The following is a 21706-nucleotide window of genomic DNA, read 5'->3' as shown; positions in this document are numbered from 1 at the left end:
CTTCTCCCTTTCTACTGCTCTAATATGCGCAAGGCAGATCTGATCATCCCTGGATGAATTGTAGCCAGATTCGTCAGACTGAATAAGACGATGCGAGAGAGATCTATATCACCAGATGCCCAAAAGACCACTCTAAAAAGGTCTCAATGTACATAAGACAAGTGACCTCTGTGCAGTCAAAAACGTGATACTGTGAAAATTATGATAATGCCCCTTTAGTGAGCTGTTTGAAATGACCGCCTGACATTTCAGCCTGTTATGGTATGGTGTGATGGAGTTTGGGTCTTGCGGTAAATTAGTTAATAGACCAATAAGAGAGTTCCAAACCTCTCTGCCAATAACAGCAATATATTATTATTTATTATTCTGGAGCATTTTTTTAAAAACTGTCCCAAATTCCCCATAGGATCATGGCTCTTTTTGCATTCTCTTGGAAATCCAACTTCCGGTCCATTTCAAATGCTGTGGTTATTTTTCTCATTGCTTCCTGCCAATTGCTGGCGAAAAATGTCATCCTTTGTGTACAACCATTACTATTGAATTCACACAGAATTTGTTTTTCAACATGTGATATTGTATTTATTGTTGGGGTGCCTGAATTAGTGGAAACATTAACTATGATGAAAAATATATGTTGTTACCATATTGAGTAATGTGAATAAATGTATTTTACAAAGACAACAATGAAAACATAACACCACATTTCTGATTATATATGCTGTTGTATCAATAGTGGAAACATTTTCTTCAGTTAATTTACCATGGAATAACTTTATGAAAACATATTTAGGAATATATACAAATAGCGATAAATATGCATTGGAATGAATCAATTAAAACAACCTATTTATATCTTAACAATTTCTGAGTAGGTATTTGATCAGTATGACAACAAGCATGATTATGTAAAATGTTAATCTTTCAAAAAATAAAATACACATTTGTAATGTAATTCTAAGAATAATCTAAGCACCAAGCACAATACTCCAAATTGCCTATATGGTCTTTCTCCTAAAAAAGTGAGAGATTATATTACTGATTACATTATCGGTTATACATTTCATCAAACTGATACACCCAATGAGCAACTTTCTTCTCATTTTGTCATCCAACTTTTCACACACCATCTTATTTTGATAAACCTCTTGCCATTATCAACATTCTCAAGGGTATAACATCCTCAACCCATTCATTGTGAGAATGCATCATTCTCTCCCATAAACTTGCTTCTTCAGAGGTTGAATCCATCCAATCCACCTCTAACCCATAACTTTTACCTGTAAAGACAGATTGGAGATGATCCAGTTAGCTTCCTATTGGATGTATTGTGTATGCATTTCAATATTAATAATTAGGCTACAATAGGTTTGGAACGACTCAAGAAACTATTTCAATATAAAGACATACTACCTTAGAGAAAAGCAATAATCAGATTCAGAAATGTGGGGAAATATGTCAACCCATTAGATGCCGTAATTCAATCGGTGCTATAGCACAGGGCAGAGGGCACTGCACAGCTGAGAATGTGCCATTTAAAGACATGTTCCCGATGTTCTCAGAGATCTCATTCATGGTCAACGTTGCGCATGTCGGCTCATGTGTAAATTACCTTTAAAAGTCTGTTATAGTGTGCTGCATTTTAACGTGCCTTGAATTGAGTCCCGGCCAAACTTTAAACAAATGACACAAAGTATCTTACCTGTTCCAAGGCCCAGCCTTAAGCCCCCAATGAAATGGTTAGTGAGCCGGTCATGATCCCACACTGTGACTTCAATGCAGGCCTCTCGTAGGTCGTCCGGCCGAAAGCCATCGTAGACCATGGTGTGATTGAACATGGGGTTGGCCGTCTTCTTCACCACCCGAGTCTTCTGTCGGCTTTTCCTGCTCGTGTCTGGAAGCACAGTGCTAAAATAGCATACAACAACAACAGATTAGCAGCCTAGCACACTCTGGCCCACAATCTGATCCTGTGCATTTCAAGGAAGAGCTTTAGCTCTAACAGTATACTGTAAGTTTAGGACAAAAGCAATCAATGGCCCTGTTAGAATATTACAGAAATGCATCCTATCCTTCCTCGCTACCGTTCTTGAGGTAATCACAGATATGAACTGGGTGGCTTGGTGAAAGTAATAGGGTGGTCAACTTATACCTATCCAATTGCATATAAACTCAGCAAAAAAAAGAAACGTCCCTTTTTCAGGACCCTGTCTTTCAAAGATAATTAGTAAAACTCCAAATAACTTCACAGATCTTCATTGTAAAGGGTTTAAACACTGTTTCCCATGCTTATTCAATGAACCATAAACAATTAATGAAAATGCACCTGTGGATGGTCGTTAAGACACTAACAGCTTACAGACGGTAGGCAATTAAGGTCACAGTTATGAAAACTTAGGACACTAAAGAGGCCTTTCTACTGACTCTGAAAAACACCAAAAGAAAGATGCCCAGGGTCCCTGCTCATCTGCGTGAATGTGCCTTAGGCATGCTGCAAGGAGCCATGAGGACTGCAGATGTGGCCAGGACAATAAATTGCAATGTCCGTACTGTGAGACAGCGCTACAGGGAGACAACGCTACAGGGGGACAGGACGGACAGCTGATCGTACTCGGAGTGGCAGACCACGTGTAACAACACCTGCACAGGATCGGTACATCCGAGCATCACACCTGCGGGACAGGCACAGAATGGCAACAACAACTGCCCGAGTTACACCAGGAACGCACAATCCCTCCATCAGTGCTCAGACTGTCCGCAATAGGCTGAGAGAGGCTGTACTGAGGGCTTGTAGGCCTGTTGTAAGGCAGGTCCTCACCAGACATCACTGGCAATAACGTCGCCTATGGGCACAAACCCACCGTCGCTGGACCAGACAGGACTGGCAAAAAGTGCTCTTCACTGATGAGTCACGGTTTTGTCTCACCAGGGGTGAAATTCGGATTCGCATTTATTGTCGAAGGAATGAGCATTACACCGAGGCCTGTATTCTGGAACGGGATCGATTTGGAGGTGGAAGGTCAATCATGGTCTTGGGCAGTGTGTCACAGCATCATTGGACTGAGCTTGTTGTCATTGCAGGCAATCTCATTGCAGGCAATCTGCTGTGCGTTACAGGGAAGACATCCTCTTCCCTCATGTGGTACCCTTCCTGTAGGCTCTGTCTGTGGCATCTCACATGACCCTCCAGCATGATAATGCCGCCAGCCATACTGCTCGTTCTGTGCGTGATTTCCTGCAAGAACGGAATGTCAGTGTTCTGCCATGGCCAGCGAAGAGCCCGGATCTCAATCCCATTGAGCACGTCTGGGACCTGTTGGATCAGAGGGCTAGGGACATTCCCCCCAGAAATGTCCGGGAACTTGCAGGTGCCTTGGTGGAAGAGTGGGGTAACTTCTCACAGCAAGAACTGGCAAATCTGGTGCATTCCATGCAGAGGAAATGCACTGCAGTACTTAATGCAGCTGGTGGGCACACCAGATACTGACTGTCACTTTTGATTTTGACCCCCCCTTTTTTTCAGGGACACATTATTCAATTTCTGTTAGTCACATGTCTGTGGAACTTGTTCAGTTTATGTCTCAGTTGTTGAATCTTGTTATGTTCATACAAATATTTGCACATAAAAATAAACGCAGTTGACAATGAGAGAACGTTTCTTTTTTTGCTGAGTTTAGATTTGCATAAGTGCTTACCTCAAGGAAAGAAGGGAGGATGCATTTTCAAAGTATTAAAACAGGGCCAATATTCAGTGAGTAAAAGAGGACAATAAATTGCCATCTACAGGAGTACAACAGTATAAGAAAAATCTGTATTTCTACAGTGTATTACATTTGTGAGTGAATCACTACAAATCCAATGGTTTAGTTTATATATGACTAAATGACACATTGGCACTATAAAGATATTCAATACTAAAGTATGCTTCACACCCGTATTTAACCAGGTGCAACATATCCAAAACACATACCATTTCACGAAGGGGTCAATGATCGCACCCCTGATAGCAGGCAGGTTCTTGCAGTCTTTCACCCAAATCTGCACCTCACCCGTCTCCGTTTTGGATGACCTCTTACCTATCAATTGAGTAAAAACACACATAAGTGTTCAATAGAACACAGAACAGGCTAGATGATGATGAGAGTGGTCTGAGAAACCGCTTACTGTAGGAGATCTGTGGCAGGAAACGCAATCCTATTCTCATCTCTCCTCTATGGTCAATAGATTGGGAGTGAGAGGGACTGAGAGACTGTGTCGAGATCTAAAGTGAATAGAATAACTTTATTTTTAGTTGTGGCAAGTTGGTATCAGATCAGTCTTTATGAATTACCACCTATATAAAATTGACAATGCAAAACAGACTGTATACGACCAAAACTATTCCTCTTGTAGTTTACCCTTGCTTTCAAAGCATAATCATTCATTTGCGTGTTGCTAAAGTCCCATTCAGACAAATCCAAGTCCACCTCGCCAAGGAAGCTGTTCCGTCCAAAGTTGTCGTTGTGCCACACGGAGACATTAAATGCTTGAGTCTTGAGGGTCTCCATGGTAACTTTAAACTGCAGGGGTAGAAAAGGGGATAAAGGAGTTTATTCAAAGTAGACACAATAGACAGAGCACTGATAGCTTTGTGTCGTCCCTGATAACTTTGTGTCGTCACTGATAGCTTTGTGTCGTCACTGATAGCTTTGTATCGTCACTGATAGCTTTGTGTCGTCACTGATAGCTTTGTGTCGTCACTGATAACTTTGTGTCGTCACTGATAGCTTTGTGTCGTCACTGATAGCTTTGTATCGTCACTGATAACTTTGTGTCGTCACTGATAGCTTTGTGTCGTCCCTGATAACTTTGTGTCGTCACTGATTGCTTTGTGTCGTCACTGATAACTTTGTGTCGTCACTGATAGCTTTGTGTCGTCACTGATAACGTTGTGTCGTCACTGATAGCTTTGTGTCCAGCTATTTTTGAACTGTTGAAAAAACAATATCCCGAGTATAAAATCAGGAATGTACCCCCCCCCCCCCCCCCTCACACACACACAGACTTCTGCCATATCAGAGGACACCTGGACCACCTATTGAGATGTTTGTTGAGTGAATCCTGTGATAAATGATCTGAAAAGGAGACTGGAGGATGACTTTAATAACCAGCCATCATATCTCTTCTCTCTTACCCTAAGGATCTCATTGTAAGTGGGGTTCAAGGTCTTCTTTTTCACACTGGTTTTTCTCTTTCCCATCTTCGCTTTGTCCGGTAAGAGGTAACATTTCACATATCTGAAAATGAATATCCAACATCAGATTCTTAGCCACTACACAAATACAAAGCAAAAGCAACTAGGGCTGGGATTCAATTAGAAGCTGTGCTATAGCGCGCTGGACATTTAAAGGTAATTAACAATTAAGCAGGCATCTGCAATGATTACCTTGAATGCGGTCTCAGCAAATGCGGTAACATGTCTACAAGTGCAATCGGATAGAAGTCGGAGAAAGTTTCCAAGGCACATCATTGCTTTCCATGCACCTAGTCTCAAATTGCAATAACACACTGATGATCCTATGTAAGGTAACGGAAAACAATGTTTCCATCAACCTCTGTAAACCTATGCACCTGGAGATGGCAGATTTCTTTTACAATGATAGGATAATCACACACACACACACAATCTTATTTATTGCAAGAACACCTACGGATCAGAACGGTTCTTCTTAGGTTCTGCCACAGCAAGATCTCTGCAGTGGACAATAAAGATGTGGAACTCCCCGAGCTTCTGGACATAATTCATGGCAAACCGGATTGTTCCCTTCACTTCCACATCCCCATCTACTCCACTGTAGATGCTTGCCACACTGCCGCTCACCTTAACGGTCCACATGATGTTAGGAAGAGACAACAGCATCACCAAGTGTTGTATCAAGCCATCAAACCAGATGTTTGATGTGTTTTATACCCTTCCATTGATTCTGTTCGAGACATTACAATGAGCCTGTCCTCCCAATTTAAAGTGCCACTAGCCACCACTGAACCTCAGTATTATTTTCTTCCAGATGCGGAACAAATGCCTCTCTTAGTTCACATTCAGAACCCTAATATTCCCGATTCTCTAGAACCCTAATACTCCCAATTCTCTACAACCCTAATATTCCCAATTCTCTAGAACCCTAATATTACCAATTCTCTACAACCCTAATATTCCCAATTCTCTAGAACCCTAATATTCCCAATTCTCTAGAACCCTAATATTTCCAATTCTCTACAACCCCAATATTCCCAATTCTCTAGAACCCTAATACTCCCAATTCTCTAGAACCCTAATATTCCCAATTCTCTACAACCCTAATATTCCCAATTCTCTACAACCCTAATATTCTTACATCTGCTATGGGACAATTGTATGATTCCTGTGTATCACATGTGGGGGAGAAAACAAATGTTCTGCTGTAACTTTTGTTATTAGCATTATTAGGATTGCAGCCACGTGAATTCAAAGCAAAGTGAGTTTGATTATTTCATGGCACACGTCAACATATCTGATAGGGAAGCTGCATTGGAACATACAGAGGACATGGACGCCATGCCAGAGGAGAGGCTAAGGTTAGTGAGGGAACTGCCCATCCGCTTTTTCCAGCTGAAGTCGAGACTTTTCACTGAGGTGCTGTCACTGTCTCTGCCATCCTTCTACAAGATAGTGCAGAAACAACAATGGCGGGTGGTCAGAAACACACCACACACACACACACACACACACACACACACACACACACACACACACACACACACACACACACACACACACACACACACACACACACACACACACACACACACACACACACACACACGTTAAAACACATTGTGGGCCTACATAGTGGTTGGAGCCAGGGTCTGCTACATGCACATACAGTGCCTTCGGGTAGTATTACACATTTTGTTCCGTTACATCCTTATTCTAAAATAGATGTTAAAAACTCAGCAATCTACACACAACACCCCATAATGACAAAGCGGAAACAGGTTTTTTAGAATTTTTTGCAAATGTATTACAATTTTAAAACAGAAATACCTTATTTACATGTATTCAGACCCTTTGCTATGAGACTTGAAATGGAGCTCAGGTGCATCCTGTTTCTATTGATCATGCTTGAGATGTTTCTACAACTTGATTGGAGTCCACCTGCGGTAAATTCAATTGATTGGACGTGATTTGAAAAGGCACACACCTGTCTATGTAAGGTCCCACAGTTGACAGTGCATGTCAGAGCAAAAACCAAGCCATGAGGTTGAAGGAATTGTACGTAGAACTCAGAGACAGGATTGTGTCGAGGCCAGATCCGGGGAAGGTTACCAAAAAATGTCTGTAGCATTGAAGGTCCCCAAGAACACAGTGGACTCCATCATTCTTAAATGGAAGAAGTTTGGAACCACCAAGACTCTTCCTAAAGCTGGCCGCCCGGCCAAACTGAGCAATTGGGGGAGAAGGGCCTTGGTCAGGGAGGTGACCAAGAACCCGATAGTCACTCTGACAGAGCTCCAGAGTTTCTCTGTGGAGATGGGAGGAGCTTCCAGAAAGACAACCATCTCAGCAGCACTCACCCAATCAGGCCTTTATGGTAGAGTAGCCAGACAGAAGCCACTCCTCAGTAAAAGGCACATTACAGCCCACTTGGAGTTTGTCAAAAGGCACCTAAAGACTCTCAGACCATGAGAAACAAGATTCTCTGGTCTGATGAAACCAAGATTCAACACTTTGGCCTGAATGCCAAGCATCATGTCTGGAAGAAAGCTGGCACCATCCCTACGGTGAAGCATGGTGGTTGCAGCATCATGCTGTGGGGATGCTTTTTAGGGGCAGGAATTGGGAGACCAATCAAGATCTAGGCAAAGATGAACGGAGCAAAGTACAGAGAGATCATTGATGAAATCCTGCTCCAGAGAGCTCAGGACCTCAGACTGGGGCGAAGGTACTCTTTCCAACAGGACAACGATCCTAAACACACAGCCAAGACAACGCAGGAGTGGCCTCGGGACAAGTCTCTGAATATCCTTGAGCCCGGACTTGAACCCAATCAAACATCTCTAGAGAGACCTGAAAAAAGCTGTGCAGCAACGCTCCTCATCCAACCTGACAGAGCTTGAGAGGATCTGCAGAGAAGAATCTGAGAAACTCCCCAAATACAGGTGTGCCAAGCTTGTAGCGTCATACGCAAGAAGACTCAAGGCTGTAATTGCTGCCAAAGGTGCTTCAGCAAAGTAGTAAAGGGTCTGAATACAGTTTTTTTTTCTTTGTCATTATGAGGTATTGTGTGTAGATTGATGAGCAAAAAAACCCTATTTAATCAATTTTAGAATAAGGCTGTAACCTGACAAAAAGTGGAAAAAGTGAAAGGGTCTGAATACTTTCCGAAGGCACTGTACAAGCCATGTTAAAAATGTACTCAAATGTGGGACAGAGTGGTTATCAATAGCTCATGCGTCTTATCCAAGCATGAAAAATACATTCGTTATATGACCTCAAAAAAAGGAAAGGTGACTGCATTACCCCTGAAAATGTTATGCAGGTCATAAATGGTGGATTTTGAAAGCCATTAAAATGAATTGAAGAGGGAAGAATTCTATAAAATCTGTTATTTTGTATTGTTGTCATCTTAAAGCTAACAAGGCAATTCACTTTCCCCTAATTCAGATGCGGTAAAAATGCTTAGGTCTTTTTTTTACTATGACCAAACGGCACAGTATTTTTATTTTTATTTGTTTTACCTCATCCTGCAAAACAGACACCGACTTGCTCATATTCTTCATCTGCTCCGGGACTGAAAGGGAGGAGGGAGAGGGAGGAGGGAGACGGAGGGGGAGGAGGGAGGAGGGAGGCACTGCAGAAGATGCAAAGCAGATAGGTGGATAAGGACTTTTACAACTCTCTAACGAATCTCTCCTAATGGCTCAAATCAGCATGGTCTTCACTGAAATAGTGAAATTGCAAGACAATGTAATTACAGCTGATGTAATCATATTGGCCAAACGACATGCTTTCCTCAACATTGCTCTGCTCTCAATAATCCACTTCCTGAATAATTCCATAATTACTAAATCAACCCCTATCATCTTCCCCTTAGACAATTGTGTAGATCGGAAAGGATTGGGAAGGTGGAAGCGATTTGCGGAACTTCCACCTTGCCCTATGATAGTACAGGTGCATGAATTGTTGCCATATTCCTTATACCAATCCAATCCTCTCAGATATCCCCAAGTGCCTCAGAGGTAAGAGCTAGGGATTGATTTGGGATTTTTTAGGATGAGTGTTGTGGGCATGTTTTGAAACCAGGGGAATTGATGCAGCATTTTTGTGTGTTTTTGTTTGATCAGATGCAAATAGACCATCTTATGCTCCATTTCTTGTAAAAAATGTTAACTCAATATACAATCGGGTGTAAACAAGAACATAGTGAACATACTTGGGCAGAGTCAAGGAAGATTGATTTAAACAATCACAAGATCAAATGTTATTATAACCATGGCATCACTGTGCCTGAAACCACAACAACCAACAGAACAATGTTATTTGAAAAATTTTAGTTTCCTCAAATTGAAATAAAATATGAATAGTGATATTTCAACAATGAGTTACAATTCTAATCTATTCTCATCACTGATGGTTCAGGGATTCAACTCTCACCAATAAATACAGTCAAAATCTAGTAATACAATTTAGTAGAAGCCAAGTATAACAAAATTGTATTTGTTTGCACAATACTCGGTGTCTGCCTTCAAACAAAAAGCAAATGTACACTGTTTTTATCAAATGAAATTGAGCAGAAATATTTACCATCATCCACATTTAGATTCATTTCACTTCTTTGGTCAATTATACTTCTCTCTTCTCCTTTGGAAGAAAATAAAGGGTTAGAGGATTAAACAGTTAACTTCAGATATCATGAAAACAACATCATAATCCTCAATGAAAACTCTTTCTTAAAATATTTATTTGAACGGTTACAGCGACAATTGGAACAATTGTCCACGGCTAACCACAGTCTAGGATTGAGAATAACACTGAGTTAAGGAATTCAAGAATCAAGCCTATTGAGCTCAGGAAAACCAAGAACTGTCTATTTACGTTTTGGTGGTGATAAAACGTCCTCCAGACTTCTGGATAAGGGTCTTGAAGACATTTGTTTCAACTCTAACCTGATAGGGCTTGAGTTCTCACCATGACCTGCCACAGATAAAATAAAATCAGCTCTGGAAAATATTGCAAAAAACGGTCTTCATAGATTGCATGACATTAAGAAAAATTTCCTCATCTGATATTTCCAGATACTTGTTCTGAACAAACAGTTGCACTGCATTCCAAAAATCTATTGATTGTTCTTTATGAAGATTAGGGAATATTTGAATTAGTTTGTTTTCAATTCCATCAACTGATTATTTGAAACACCCTGACAGATAATACAAATATATATTAGCTTACTTCACAGTTTCTTAATGATCCAAGTCTATGGCATACAGAATGATTTGAAAATGTGATTTACTAAACATTTTACATTGGAAGCATCTAGAAATCAAAAAGGTTTTCTTTACGCTTCATGTACTTATTTGAATCAGAGAGACCTTAGTTAATCTACTCTACAGAATGGTTATCATGTTAATGGTAGAGACATTTATCTTGTGCCTATGTCAGAATGCAGATACAATAAAATGACAAATACAAATATGAAGGCAGGTTAGTCCCATGAAATGTAGGAATTTGTATATAAATAAAAAATCTAATTGAGATCTTATTGGCTCACGCAAAGTGACAGTTTTAACGGCATTAGTAGTTTGGTACAGCACAGTATATTCAATATTGCTACTTCCTTTTACCACTAAAGTTGTCGGTTTACTCATCTATTTCGACCCATTAATGTCATGAAGAGACTTTGAGTGATGCAACCGTTGGCTATGCACACCTGGCTGAATCCAATTATGACACAGAAGGTCTGGCAAGCTAGCTTTCACTTTTTTTGTGTGCGTGTTTCGATCCTCTCTCTCTCTCTCACACGCACACGCACACGCACTTGCTGTCTTGACCTCTGAATGCTCGGCTATGAAAAGCTAACTGGCATTTACTCTTAAGGTGCTGACCGGTTGCACCCTTCATAACCACTGTTCATATTATTTGACCCTGCTGGTCATTTATGAATGTATGAACAGCTTGAAAAATTATCTAGCCTTTATGGTCATGTACTTTTATAATCTCCAACCAGTTCGGATTTAAGTATAACTTTTGTATGACTGACGCCTTTAGTGAGAGGTCTAATGCTTAAATATTTAATCATTTCTGCCCCCCGATTTCATATTTATTATATAAATAGGCCCATGTGCACATTCATCAGATGAACCGCAACATGTTGGCTAAAGCGATCTAATTCATAAATGCATTTGAAAGTTTTTAATATTGTGATAGTGATCTATTATCCAACAATTATTATTAACCCTGCATTATAATTATATAAATGCCCCTTAGATATTCTGTGTTTTTATTTAAACTAGTGATGGACAGCTGGAGGCATTTTGTTTTTCCCAAGCGTGGTTTTAGAGTACTTAAGCATCGAATACATTGCAAGTTTGCCCATATTGGCCTTTAGACTACACTTTACAATAGGACAAATATGTTATTGAATTCGATAAAAAAAACTGTTATAAAATGTATATTAAGTAGTCTTGCTTGTCTCAGAGCAGCTCGAAACGGTGCTGAAATAGTTGACCACAAGCGGCCTTCTAGGCAGAGCTGCAAAGAAAAAGCCATATCTCAGACTGGCCAATAAAAAAAAAAGATTAAGATGGGCAAAAGAACACAGACACTGGACAGAGGAACTCTGCCTAGAAGGCCAGCATGCTGGATTCACCACTGTTGACTGGTGTTTTGCGGGTACTATTTAATGAAGCTGCCAATTGAGGACTTGCGAGGCGTCTGTTTCTCAAACTAGACACTCTAATGTACTTGTCCTCTTGCTCAGTTGTGCACCGGGGCCTCTCACTCCTCTTTCTGTTCTGGTTAGAACCAGTTTGCGCTGTTCTGTGAAGGGAGTAGTACACAGCTTTGTACGAGAGCTTCAGTTTCTTGGCAATTTCTCGCATGGAATAGCCTTCATTTCTAAGAACCAGAATAGACTGACGAGTTTCAGAAGAAAGTTCTTTGTTTCTGGCCATTTTGAGCCTGTAATCAAACCCACAAATGCTGATGCTCCAGATACTCAACTAGTCTAAAGAAGGCCCGTTTTATTGCTTCTTCAGTCAGAACAACAGTTGTCAGCTGTGCTAACATAATTGCAAAAGGGTTTCTAATGATCAATTAGCCTTTTAAAAAGATAAACTTGCATTAGCTAACACAACGTGCCATTGGAACACAGGAGTGATGGGTGTTGATAATAGGCCTCTGTACGGCTATGTAGATATTCCATAAAAAATTTGCCGTTTCCAGCTATAATAGTCATTTATAACATTAACAATGTCTACACTGTATTTCTGATCAATTTGATGTTATTTTAATGGTCAAAAAAAATTGCTTTTCTTTCAAAAACAAGGACATTCTAAGTGACCCCAAACTTTTGAACGGTAGTGTATATGTATATATTTTTTTCCCAAAACACTTACCATGTGTGTTCTCGTTTTGTACTATTCTGTAGTTTCGACCCAATGATTCGTCTGACAAACAAAGAACTTTGCGTAATGCAGGCCCAGGCATGGATCAAAGCTGGCGAGACAAGAGATATGCTGGACCCTATGTCAGAGAGGTGTTTTTGGGACCACATCATGTCTATTGTCCTGCTAATAGCCCTTGTGAAAAACAAGTGTTTGAAAACATGTTTTCAAAAGGCCTCCAGGGCCGACAGAGAAGTTCCTTACTTTTTCCCCCTTCCACTTGCCTCTTCCATTTATTCCCATAGTAATTCGTTATGGTTTGCATTGCAAATGAGGGCATAAACTGGGTCAAGACGTCAGCAGAGTAAGTAGACCTTTATGTAGTAAAATAAAAGGTTAAATAAAAATACATAAAATACTTTTAACAGCACATTACTCAACACTAGTGAGACTCATGTCGCCTACGGTAGGCCTACAGTATTTCTAACAATATGTTTTTAATCTCCATATGTAGGTCTCCTGATGTAAACCCGATCGAAGTTGTTGCAACTAAAATGTAGTTGAAATAAACATTTGCATGTTTGCCTGGCATGGATTGTGAATCCATCTCGTTCCTCACCCTATTCAACTCCGCCAATGCCGCCTGACTCTCCACCAATGACGTGACTCTCCGCGAATAATTACATTTAAAGGATTGGAGGATTCTAAATGAATATCTAAGGGGCATTTTATGTTAGGGCAAATCTGATCTGTGAGAATATCTAAGGGGCTTTTATATAATTATAATGTATTTTGAAAGGAAAATGACATGCACAAGAGACAGTGGTATATATTTTTATTTATCACAATTTTCTTTAACCAATTTCGGTCTTTAATGCAGGGCCGACAGACAAGTTCCTTACTTTTTTTTATTTTTATGAAATTGCAACCAACTTTCTATGGCTTGTTTAAAAAATTATTATATTTTGGAGATGATTTCATTTCAAAGTGAGCGATTGTAATCTGAATAAAGGAAAAAAGGACATTCTTGAACATGGGGTGAGACATTTTTACTAATTTATAAATAAAGCCAGTTTGTTATTTAGAATTTTTTATTTCTGTTTTTAGAGGGAGAGAAACCAATAGCCCACCGTAACTATTTTTTGATAATCGTCAGTCCACATGACTGTTTTTGTTTTTGAAAACGCCTCCATTAATTGCCACAGTTCCTGACTATTGATAGATCAGCGTTCTAACTCCCCCTTGTGATAGTGTGGTGAAATGACAGAATGCCACCATCTACCCCAAACGGTCGCGGCATAAGCTTGTAACTTTTAAAGGAAGAACCACTGTATATTTACCCAAAAGAGGCAAATTCTGGCATGTGGAAGACATTGTCCTGTGCGTCTAACCCTGCTGCTTCCATCAAAGGTCAGAATGATGTGGCCAACATGATTTGCCCCCACATTTAAATCATTAGCCATTTCACTTCTAAATCACTAAATCTATGTTTGATGAGAAAATGCAAAGCTCACAGCTTGAACTTGCCCGAGATTGAGACCAGATCTCAGGCATGCTTCCTCTGGATAAGTGACTGTCGACATTCTCCATGGACCTAGGACTGATCCAAGATGGACTCCCCTCACTGCTTCTCATGCTCAGGAGCAATGGAGTGGGGACAGTGGGACTCAGATGGTCATTCCCCACTTTATCTGAGATAAACTGAGGGATGTGTGTCCGCTCAGGGAGCCCCAAATAATGCTGATTGCTCTGGGGAATGAAAGACCTTGCAAGGCGGAGATATGTTTCAGAGACTTCAGATGCTCCCGAAAGCTTTCTTTCACCAGGATCCCTATTGATGGGCTGTTGACCAATCTTGCCAGCTTCAAAGGCTCTTCTTATATGCGGGTCCCCATGATTTGGCCTAGAGGACCAGTAAGGACTGCCCTCCTGTACACTTAGGTTCCCTAAACTGGTCCTTCTGACTGGGCAAGAGAGCGACCTAGTAGGTGATAGCGGGGACATCATAGAAGTTAGTGAGCTCTGTGCCGAGCCTCTACGTGGCAAGGTCAGGCGATCCTGCCCCTTCTCTTCAGATCTAAACTGTGGAGAGGTAGACGTGATTCCTAGGGTATGTTTGGTGGACTCTGATCCTGACTGCATTGCTTCATGTGAGAGTCCTTTTCTCTGTTTAACCACTGGTGTTGCTCTCTCTGGATCATCCTGATGCTCCCTTGTGGGTGAGGCAATGTCTATGGAGAAGGATTTAAATGGAGAACTATCACGCCTGGCTCCTTGGAAACTGGATGAACCTCTGGGCAGGGCTTTAGGATGACAGGTCTTTGAAGGACTTCTCTTAAGAGGTGTTTTAGGACTTAAGGGTCTTTCTTGATACAGGGTTGGCCCTGTTTCTATCTTACATGAATCTTGCTGATTTATAAAATCAACATCGCCAACACTACAGTGACTACCCGGTAGTGATGAGTTTGAACTCCGCTTGATGAAACCCTTTTCTATTCTTTCAGTCATGGACAAGTCGGAGGCGCTGGCCTTAACCCCGTATAAGGAAGAGCTTTGCTTGTCACAGTCACCCTTCCCTAGGTCAGTTTCAATTGTTCTTAGACTAGACTCAGAAGTGGCAATTGAGTGGTGGACTGGAGATGTTTCTGAAAATGGATGGGTTTGACTATCTAAAGCCTCCTTTGATTTGCCAACAATGACCTTTGGTCCACTATTCTCTTTCTCCCAGAAGGACTTGAGGTTATTGATCTTGGCCTTCCTGCTTTCCTGTTGACTGAGGGAACGTCTAACAAGGGGCACTGGGACACGCCCCTGCCGGCTTGTGCGGGGACTGGATGCAGAGACATGTAAAGGAATGTTCACCTTCTCATCTAGCTGGACTGTCTGAGAAGGCACTGTCAAGCCCACAGATGAACTGGAATTATCTTCAGAGATAAGGATGGATTTATCCCTAAATGTATCATTGCCACCTGATGTTTTTAACATGTAGTTGCTTTCAACGGAAGATGAGGACTTTTCGTCATATGATAGAGCAGCACTGATGTTACACTGCTCTGAGGTTTCCACCTTTTGGGAGACGGGATGGTTAATCAGCATATGTGAGTCATTGCTATCATTGCTTATTGCTCCAAAGATATTGGACTTTCTCATGCCACTAGTGTCGAGGTCAAGCTGAATATTTTGAAAAGATGATGATGCTTCAACAGTCTCAGCCTTGGCAAAATCTTTACCAAAATCATGCATTTTTTGGTCACAAGTATCCCCAGCACTGACAAGTACTTCACACATCATTGTATCAGTGCTTAGTTTACTGAGCAGTATTTTAGGGCCAATTTCTCTTTCCCAAAATGATTTCAAGTTGGATAGTTTATCTGGTAACGTATCTACTCCACATGCACTCCCCTGTGGCTCCTGTTGAGTTTGGTCTATTTCTTTTTTAAGCACTAGTTCTCTAACCTCTGGTGTCTTCTCATTTTTAGCTGACTGTTTGTCAGTAGCACATTTATGCAGATCTTGCTGCTGGTCAGAATAAGTATTCACAGTGGACTGGCAGTTGACGAAGTTCAGGGTGGCGTTGTCAAGCTCTTTCTGTTCACAGAGGACCACCTCCTCTTTAACTGGGCTTTGCGGCTCAGGGATTTTCTCTTCTCTTGCTTCCCATCTACTAAATATCCCTAGGAGCCCTCTCCGAGGCTTTGGAGACACACGACTAGATGGCTTCTTAGAGGCAGCATCACTTGGCATCTCATCTGTGATGATGTCGACAGGAATCACTGGTTCATCACTGGGTTGTTGGGGGAGCTGTGCCTGTGGCTTGTCACTGCTTCCCAGGTTCCAGCTGAACCAGTCTCGAACCTTAGCCATGGATTGACCGTCCTCCTCTGTTATCTTGGTGGGGGAGATCTCCTGGGCCGCAGCCCCCAAGAGAATGGGCTTACCTGTCTCTTGCTCAGCACAATGGAGGTCGGACACCTGAAGGGTAAGGGACTCAGCATGACGATGCTCAAGTTGATCTGTAAAGGAAATCAAAACAACTTGGATTGCTCATTACTTGTATTTGCTGACATACAAAATGTAGGATCTTAATTTGAGCCAGTTTGCTACAGCAGGAAAATAATCCTGCAGCAACAGGAAATGTGAATTAATATGTGGATTATAATGAATGGACATTTTTGCAGGGGTTGATATATTTTCATTAGGGCAAATCAAGTCAGAAGTTTAAAGTGGAAATGACACATTTTGGAAGCCTTTTTTAAAACTCAAATATACTACAAGCAGGGAAATTCTCAGCAACAAAAGAATAATCAAATTCAGATCCTACATTTGAACAGAGCAATAAATAATCAAGCAAATGATTGAATTGAACTATGTCATCTACAAGTCAGTATAATGATGAGCAATAGCATGTAATAGAAGAAAATGATTTGTAAAACATTAGGCAACCATATCATTTCAATGCCCCTCACCAATGAAAAAAAGAGCACATTCCTTGCAGTCCAAATTCACCAATCACCATCAGCAAATATTATCATCATACAATAATTCATGTATGAAAGCAAGCAGGTTAGTGATTAAAAAACAGATCATACAACACAAACATGGTGAGTAGTTTCTAAAGTTTTATTTCCTAAATTAATTGAATACAAACCTAAAATCATTCTCTACACTCCTCACTACAAATATTTTAATTGATTGATGGGTTGATTGTTGACTGATAGATTGATTTGATTAATTAATTAATAAAATTAATCAAATGGAGATGCACTAGCCTTACCAGCAGGGACCTGGGCTGGGCCTGTGTCTAGGCATCTTATATCTGGCTTCTCTCTGCAACTCAGACCCTCACCTATGTCCACCTGTCTCTGTGTATCATGAATGGGCTGTTGGAGCCAGCAAGGTGAACCTACAGCTGTCAAAACCTCAATGTCTTCCTTTAGTGGTCCGTGATCACCCTGGTCAATCCCACTGTTGATGCCACTTCTGTCTGACTGCCCCGTCTCCTCCTCTCCCTCTGGTGGGCTTGTACAGTCCAGATCCAGGAGACTGTGTTCGCCCAGCTCCTTTCCATCCTGCATCTCAGTGGGCCACTCCGCGCTGCTCCTGCTCACTGCTAGGCCGAATCTCACCTGTTTCCTGTCTATCCAGACCAGGGTCTCTCTCGCTTTAGCAGACCAGGTGTCTGAAGATGGCTCTAAGGCCCCGTTGCTGGAGTGCAGCGTTTGTGGACACTGTGGTTCTGGCTGGCGGCTGCAGACGTTTCGGAACTGAAGAAAGTCAGTGGAGCTGCTTTGTTTGAGGATGCTCCTAGGGGCGGGAAAGCTGGCCTGTCTGGCTGCTGGGCTGTCTGGCTGCTGGCCTGTCTGGCTGCTGGCCTGTCTGGCTGCTGGGCTCTCCAAGAGAGAGTCCTGGGATCTGTTAATGATTGTTCTTGTTTTGGGGACAGGCATGCGCAGAGGTGCACTCTGGATGTTTTCGGAACAGATCGATTTTAAGTTAGTTAGATGAGCAACGCAGAACTCAGATGGTGGTAGAAACTCTGGGGGAAAGACAATGGGGGGTGGTGGATAGAAAATTAGGGCACAAAAGCAGGTGGATAAAGCAAGCATGTTTCAAGAAGCGATGACAATGACGTCTTATGGTTAACACCACAAACATATAGTGGATGCCAATGTAGATGCAAATACATTAATTGGGTGGTGCGGCTAGGGACTTTTAGTACATTTGCATCGGATTACATTCTTGGTTTACTTCCTTGGTTTAATTCCTTCATGGTTATTGTCATTATCATGATTTTCATAATAGCTTGGGCAATTATTCTACATGAGAGAATGTTAAAAAATACCCACTGGGCACAGTTGTCAGTTCAACGTCTAGTTTTGATTTACATTTGGTTAAGTTGTCAGCTAATGTGAATTCAATCAAACATGTCACCATGTCATTGGATTTAGGTTAAAAGTTGGGTGAAAAAAATATGAAATTCCCTTAAGTTGATGACTTCTTTCAAATCCAATCAGTTTTCCATGTTGATTCAACGTCAACACATTACATTTTTTTGTTGGAATGATGTGGAAACAATGTTGATTCAACCAGTTTTTGCCCAGTGGGTAGTTAGTGCCTAGATTCCTTGAAAAACATTGTTTTCAGATACACTAGGGGGAAACATTAAGGATCTCCAGCACAGACAAGTCATGCATTGCAGCTTAGGGCTTTGGAGTCAGGGTACATGCCTTTATGCGTAATCCCTCTGCTAGTCTGTATTTGCATACCTCCCCCTTTGGCTTGCCTTCCTTCTGGGAAAAACCTGACTAGTTGCTAGATACTCATTGGCTCATTTCATGAAATGCAATTGTTTCAGAGCACATACTTTGAGAAATTGCCACACTATTGTTGCACGTCTTTAAATTAAGGGCAACTGGCTCAAGCACTGTAGTTACAAAACTGAAGTTTACCTAAATACTAGAGCATTAGTTATTATACAAGGGAAATGCAGGTTAATCTTTTAGCCAAACAATGAGAATGAACAATGGTAATCATTTTTGCATTCTGTTTTGGTAATTGGAATCTACAAAATGGCTAGTGGCAACTGTGTTTTCCTCTTCCCTTCTTATGAGAATGTTATGAAAGAAAGGTGGAAGAAATACAACATCCATATTATGTTCATGACATGGCAAAAATACATGCTTACAACAATCATGCAACGAGAACATGCTTGCAATTTGTTTAAAAAGCAACCGAAAAATACCGAAAGCCCAGGAGAGGGTTTACACGCATGGCTTTCAATGGGATCAGTTCACCAGACTTACGGTTGTTTGCAAGGAAAATGCTTTGACTGTTTGTCCATCTAGCCGTCCACTCCATTAAAAACACAACACATGGTGTGTTACAGTTGAATCATGAATCCTGAATTACTGTAGTAAACGTGCAAATTACTTGACGCCAAATAGAAACCACTGGCCTCAAAATGTTTCACTAAAATGGTGGTGTCTTGGCATAGGAACCATAAAATGTCCGTGTTTGGTATGTATTTGAACATTTTTGAATGTTCTGTGATATCGCTAACATAAGACTGCTAAAAACATAACTTACAGTAAGATTCATTAAAGTAACTAACTTCTCAGCTGTAAGGTTTCAGAACATTTTTGGTGCAACATGTGGCGTAGCATTAAGTAATGTTTATGACTACCTTACATATACATTACGACAGAACATTCAAATGAAGTGTTATTACCAAATCCATATATTCACTTGATGTCCTTTTTCAGTTTATTCTTGGATACTAAAATGACATGATAATGTACAGGTAAGGAGCTCACCCCCGTCAGGTGTCTTGGTTTGCTCCATTGCTTCATTGGGTAACTGTCTGTCTGTTTCCTCCAAAGTTTCAGGTGTAAGTGATGTCCTGTTGAATGGGTTCTGTCTTTGCTTCAGTACAGTAAGAGGAAAACACAGGTATGCGTCAGCAATGAAACACCCATGTTGTCCACTTGTGTGTGTGTGTGTGTGTGTGTGTGTGTGTGTGTGTGTGTGTGTGTGTGTGTGTGTGTGTGTGAGTGTGCGTTACCATATACTTTGTTACTAAATAGTAAATCAATAAAAATGAACATGAATGTGAAATAAAGTGTTCCAGTTACTTCAACCAACCTTTGTGGGGGACTGCAGATTGTAGCTGTCGTCCCTATGGTGAATACAATTTAAAATGTAGACATCATCATTATTCTTCATCTTTTAAAGAACAACATACACTTGATTAAGGCATGGTATAATCGTTATAATGTTTCATGTTTTTAAGTTATCACTCTAGCAATTATGTGGACAATTGGTGGATTATGCCTACAGTCGACCACGACTGCCACCACATCAGTTAAGTGCAGGTGCATTTTAATTTGCTCTGCAAGCTTTGCATGCATTCATGAAAGCCCCAAGTATTGCATGTATCAACATTTACAAAAAACTCACATTTTCACATCTCAGATATTTTCACTGTAGATGGCTGACTGCAGTCCAGTTGTTTTCCTTGGTTTTAGAGTGTAATGGTACCACTCATTCACACAACATACATTCCTCAACAATGTATGAATGAGAAGTACCCTGACTGTGGAAACCAAGGAAAACAAGAGCATGTGAGTTCTAACCTTAGAAGCAGATGACTAAATGTCTACTTACTGTAATGTCTGAATGAATCCTTCTTTAGCAATCATGCCCATATGATCTGGGCTAATGCTTGATCCCAATTAAAGTATGTGACAGCCTTACTAAACAGGTGCTGAGATTCAAGTTAGCTTACTTCTTTGATGGTGAAGACAAGACATACAGTGACCCATTTACTTTTTCCACATTTTATTAGATTACAGCCTTATTCTAAAATTGATTAAATCGTTTTTTTACCTCAAAAATCTCTCTAAATTTTTGCAAATTTATTAAAAATAAAAAACTGAAAAATTACATTTACATAAGTATTCAGACCCTTTACTCAGTACTTTGTTGAAGCACATTTGGCAGCAATTACAGCCTCGAGTCTTCTTGGGTATGACGCTACAAGCTTGGCACACCTGTATTTGGGGAGTTTCTCCCATTCTTCTCTGCAGATCCTCCCAAGCTGTCAGGTTGGATGAGGAGCATTGCTACACAGCTATTTTCAGGTCTCTCTAGAAATGTTCGGTTGGTTTCAAGTCCGGGCTCTGGCTGGGCCACTCAAGGACATTCAGAGACTCCTGCGTTGTCTTGGCTGTGTGCTTAGGGTCGTTGTCCTGTTGGAAGGTTAACCTTCGCCCCAGTCCTGAGCGCCCTGGAGCAGGATTTCATCAAGGATCTCTCTGTACTTTTCTCCATTCATCTTTCCCTCAATCCCGACTAGTCTCCCAGTCCCTGCCACTGAAAAACACCCCCACAGCATGATGCTGCCACCACCATGTTTCACCGTAGAGATGGTGCCTGGTTTCCTCCAGACGTGATGCTTGGCTTTCAGGCCAAAAGGTTCAATCTTGGTTTCATCAGACCAGAGAATCTTGTTTCTCACGGTCTGAGAGTTTTCAGCTGCCTTTTGGTAAACTCCAAGCGGGCTGTCATGTGCCATTTACTGAGGAGCGGT

General features: G+C 41.1%; 1 protein-coding gene across 10 annotated transcripts in view; it reads right to left on the bottom strand.

The window, feature by feature from the left end:
- Positions 1 to 552: 552 nt before the first annotated feature.
- sytl2a (synaptotagmin-like 2a) overlaps positions 553 to 21706 on the bottom strand; it is a 46205-nt gene continuing 25051 nt past the window's right edge. Inside the window, exons 5-19 of one of the 10 annotated variants that reach the window (XM_029699823.1) lie at positions 20260 to 20293; positions 19932 to 20040; positions 17393 to 18154; positions 14133 to 16631; positions 10112 to 10210; positions 9821 to 9877; positions 8755 to 8867; positions 6556 to 6675; positions 5688 to 5857; positions 5171 to 5273; positions 4464 to 4556; positions 4162 to 4258; positions 3968 to 4073; positions 1700 to 1905; positions 553 to 1277 (exon numbers count right to left, since the gene is read on the bottom strand). In XM_029699823.1, coding sequence (XP_029555683.1) covers positions 1129 to 1277; positions 1700 to 1905; positions 3968 to 4073; positions 4162 to 4258; positions 4464 to 4556; positions 5171 to 5273; positions 5688 to 5857; positions 6556 to 6675; positions 8755 to 8867; positions 9821 to 9877; positions 10112 to 10210; positions 14133 to 16631; positions 17393 to 18154; positions 19932 to 20040; positions 20260 to 20293 — 4717 coding nt within the window. In that variant the 3' untranslated portion in view covers positions 553 to 1128. The other 9 variants (XM_029699821.1, XM_029699822.1, XM_029699829.1 and 6 more) reach the window with 9 other exon arrangements.

The sequence above is a fragment of the Salmo trutta genome, chromosome 19 (genome assembly GCF_901001165.1).
Source record: "Salmo trutta chromosome 19, fSalTru1.1, whole genome shotgun sequence".
Classification (NCBI taxonomy): Eukaryota; Metazoa; Chordata; class Actinopteri; order Salmoniformes; family Salmonidae; genus Salmo; species Salmo trutta.
The sequence above is the reverse complement of the archived record's forward strand: the minus strand, read 5'-3'. Positions and strand labels throughout refer to the sequence as shown.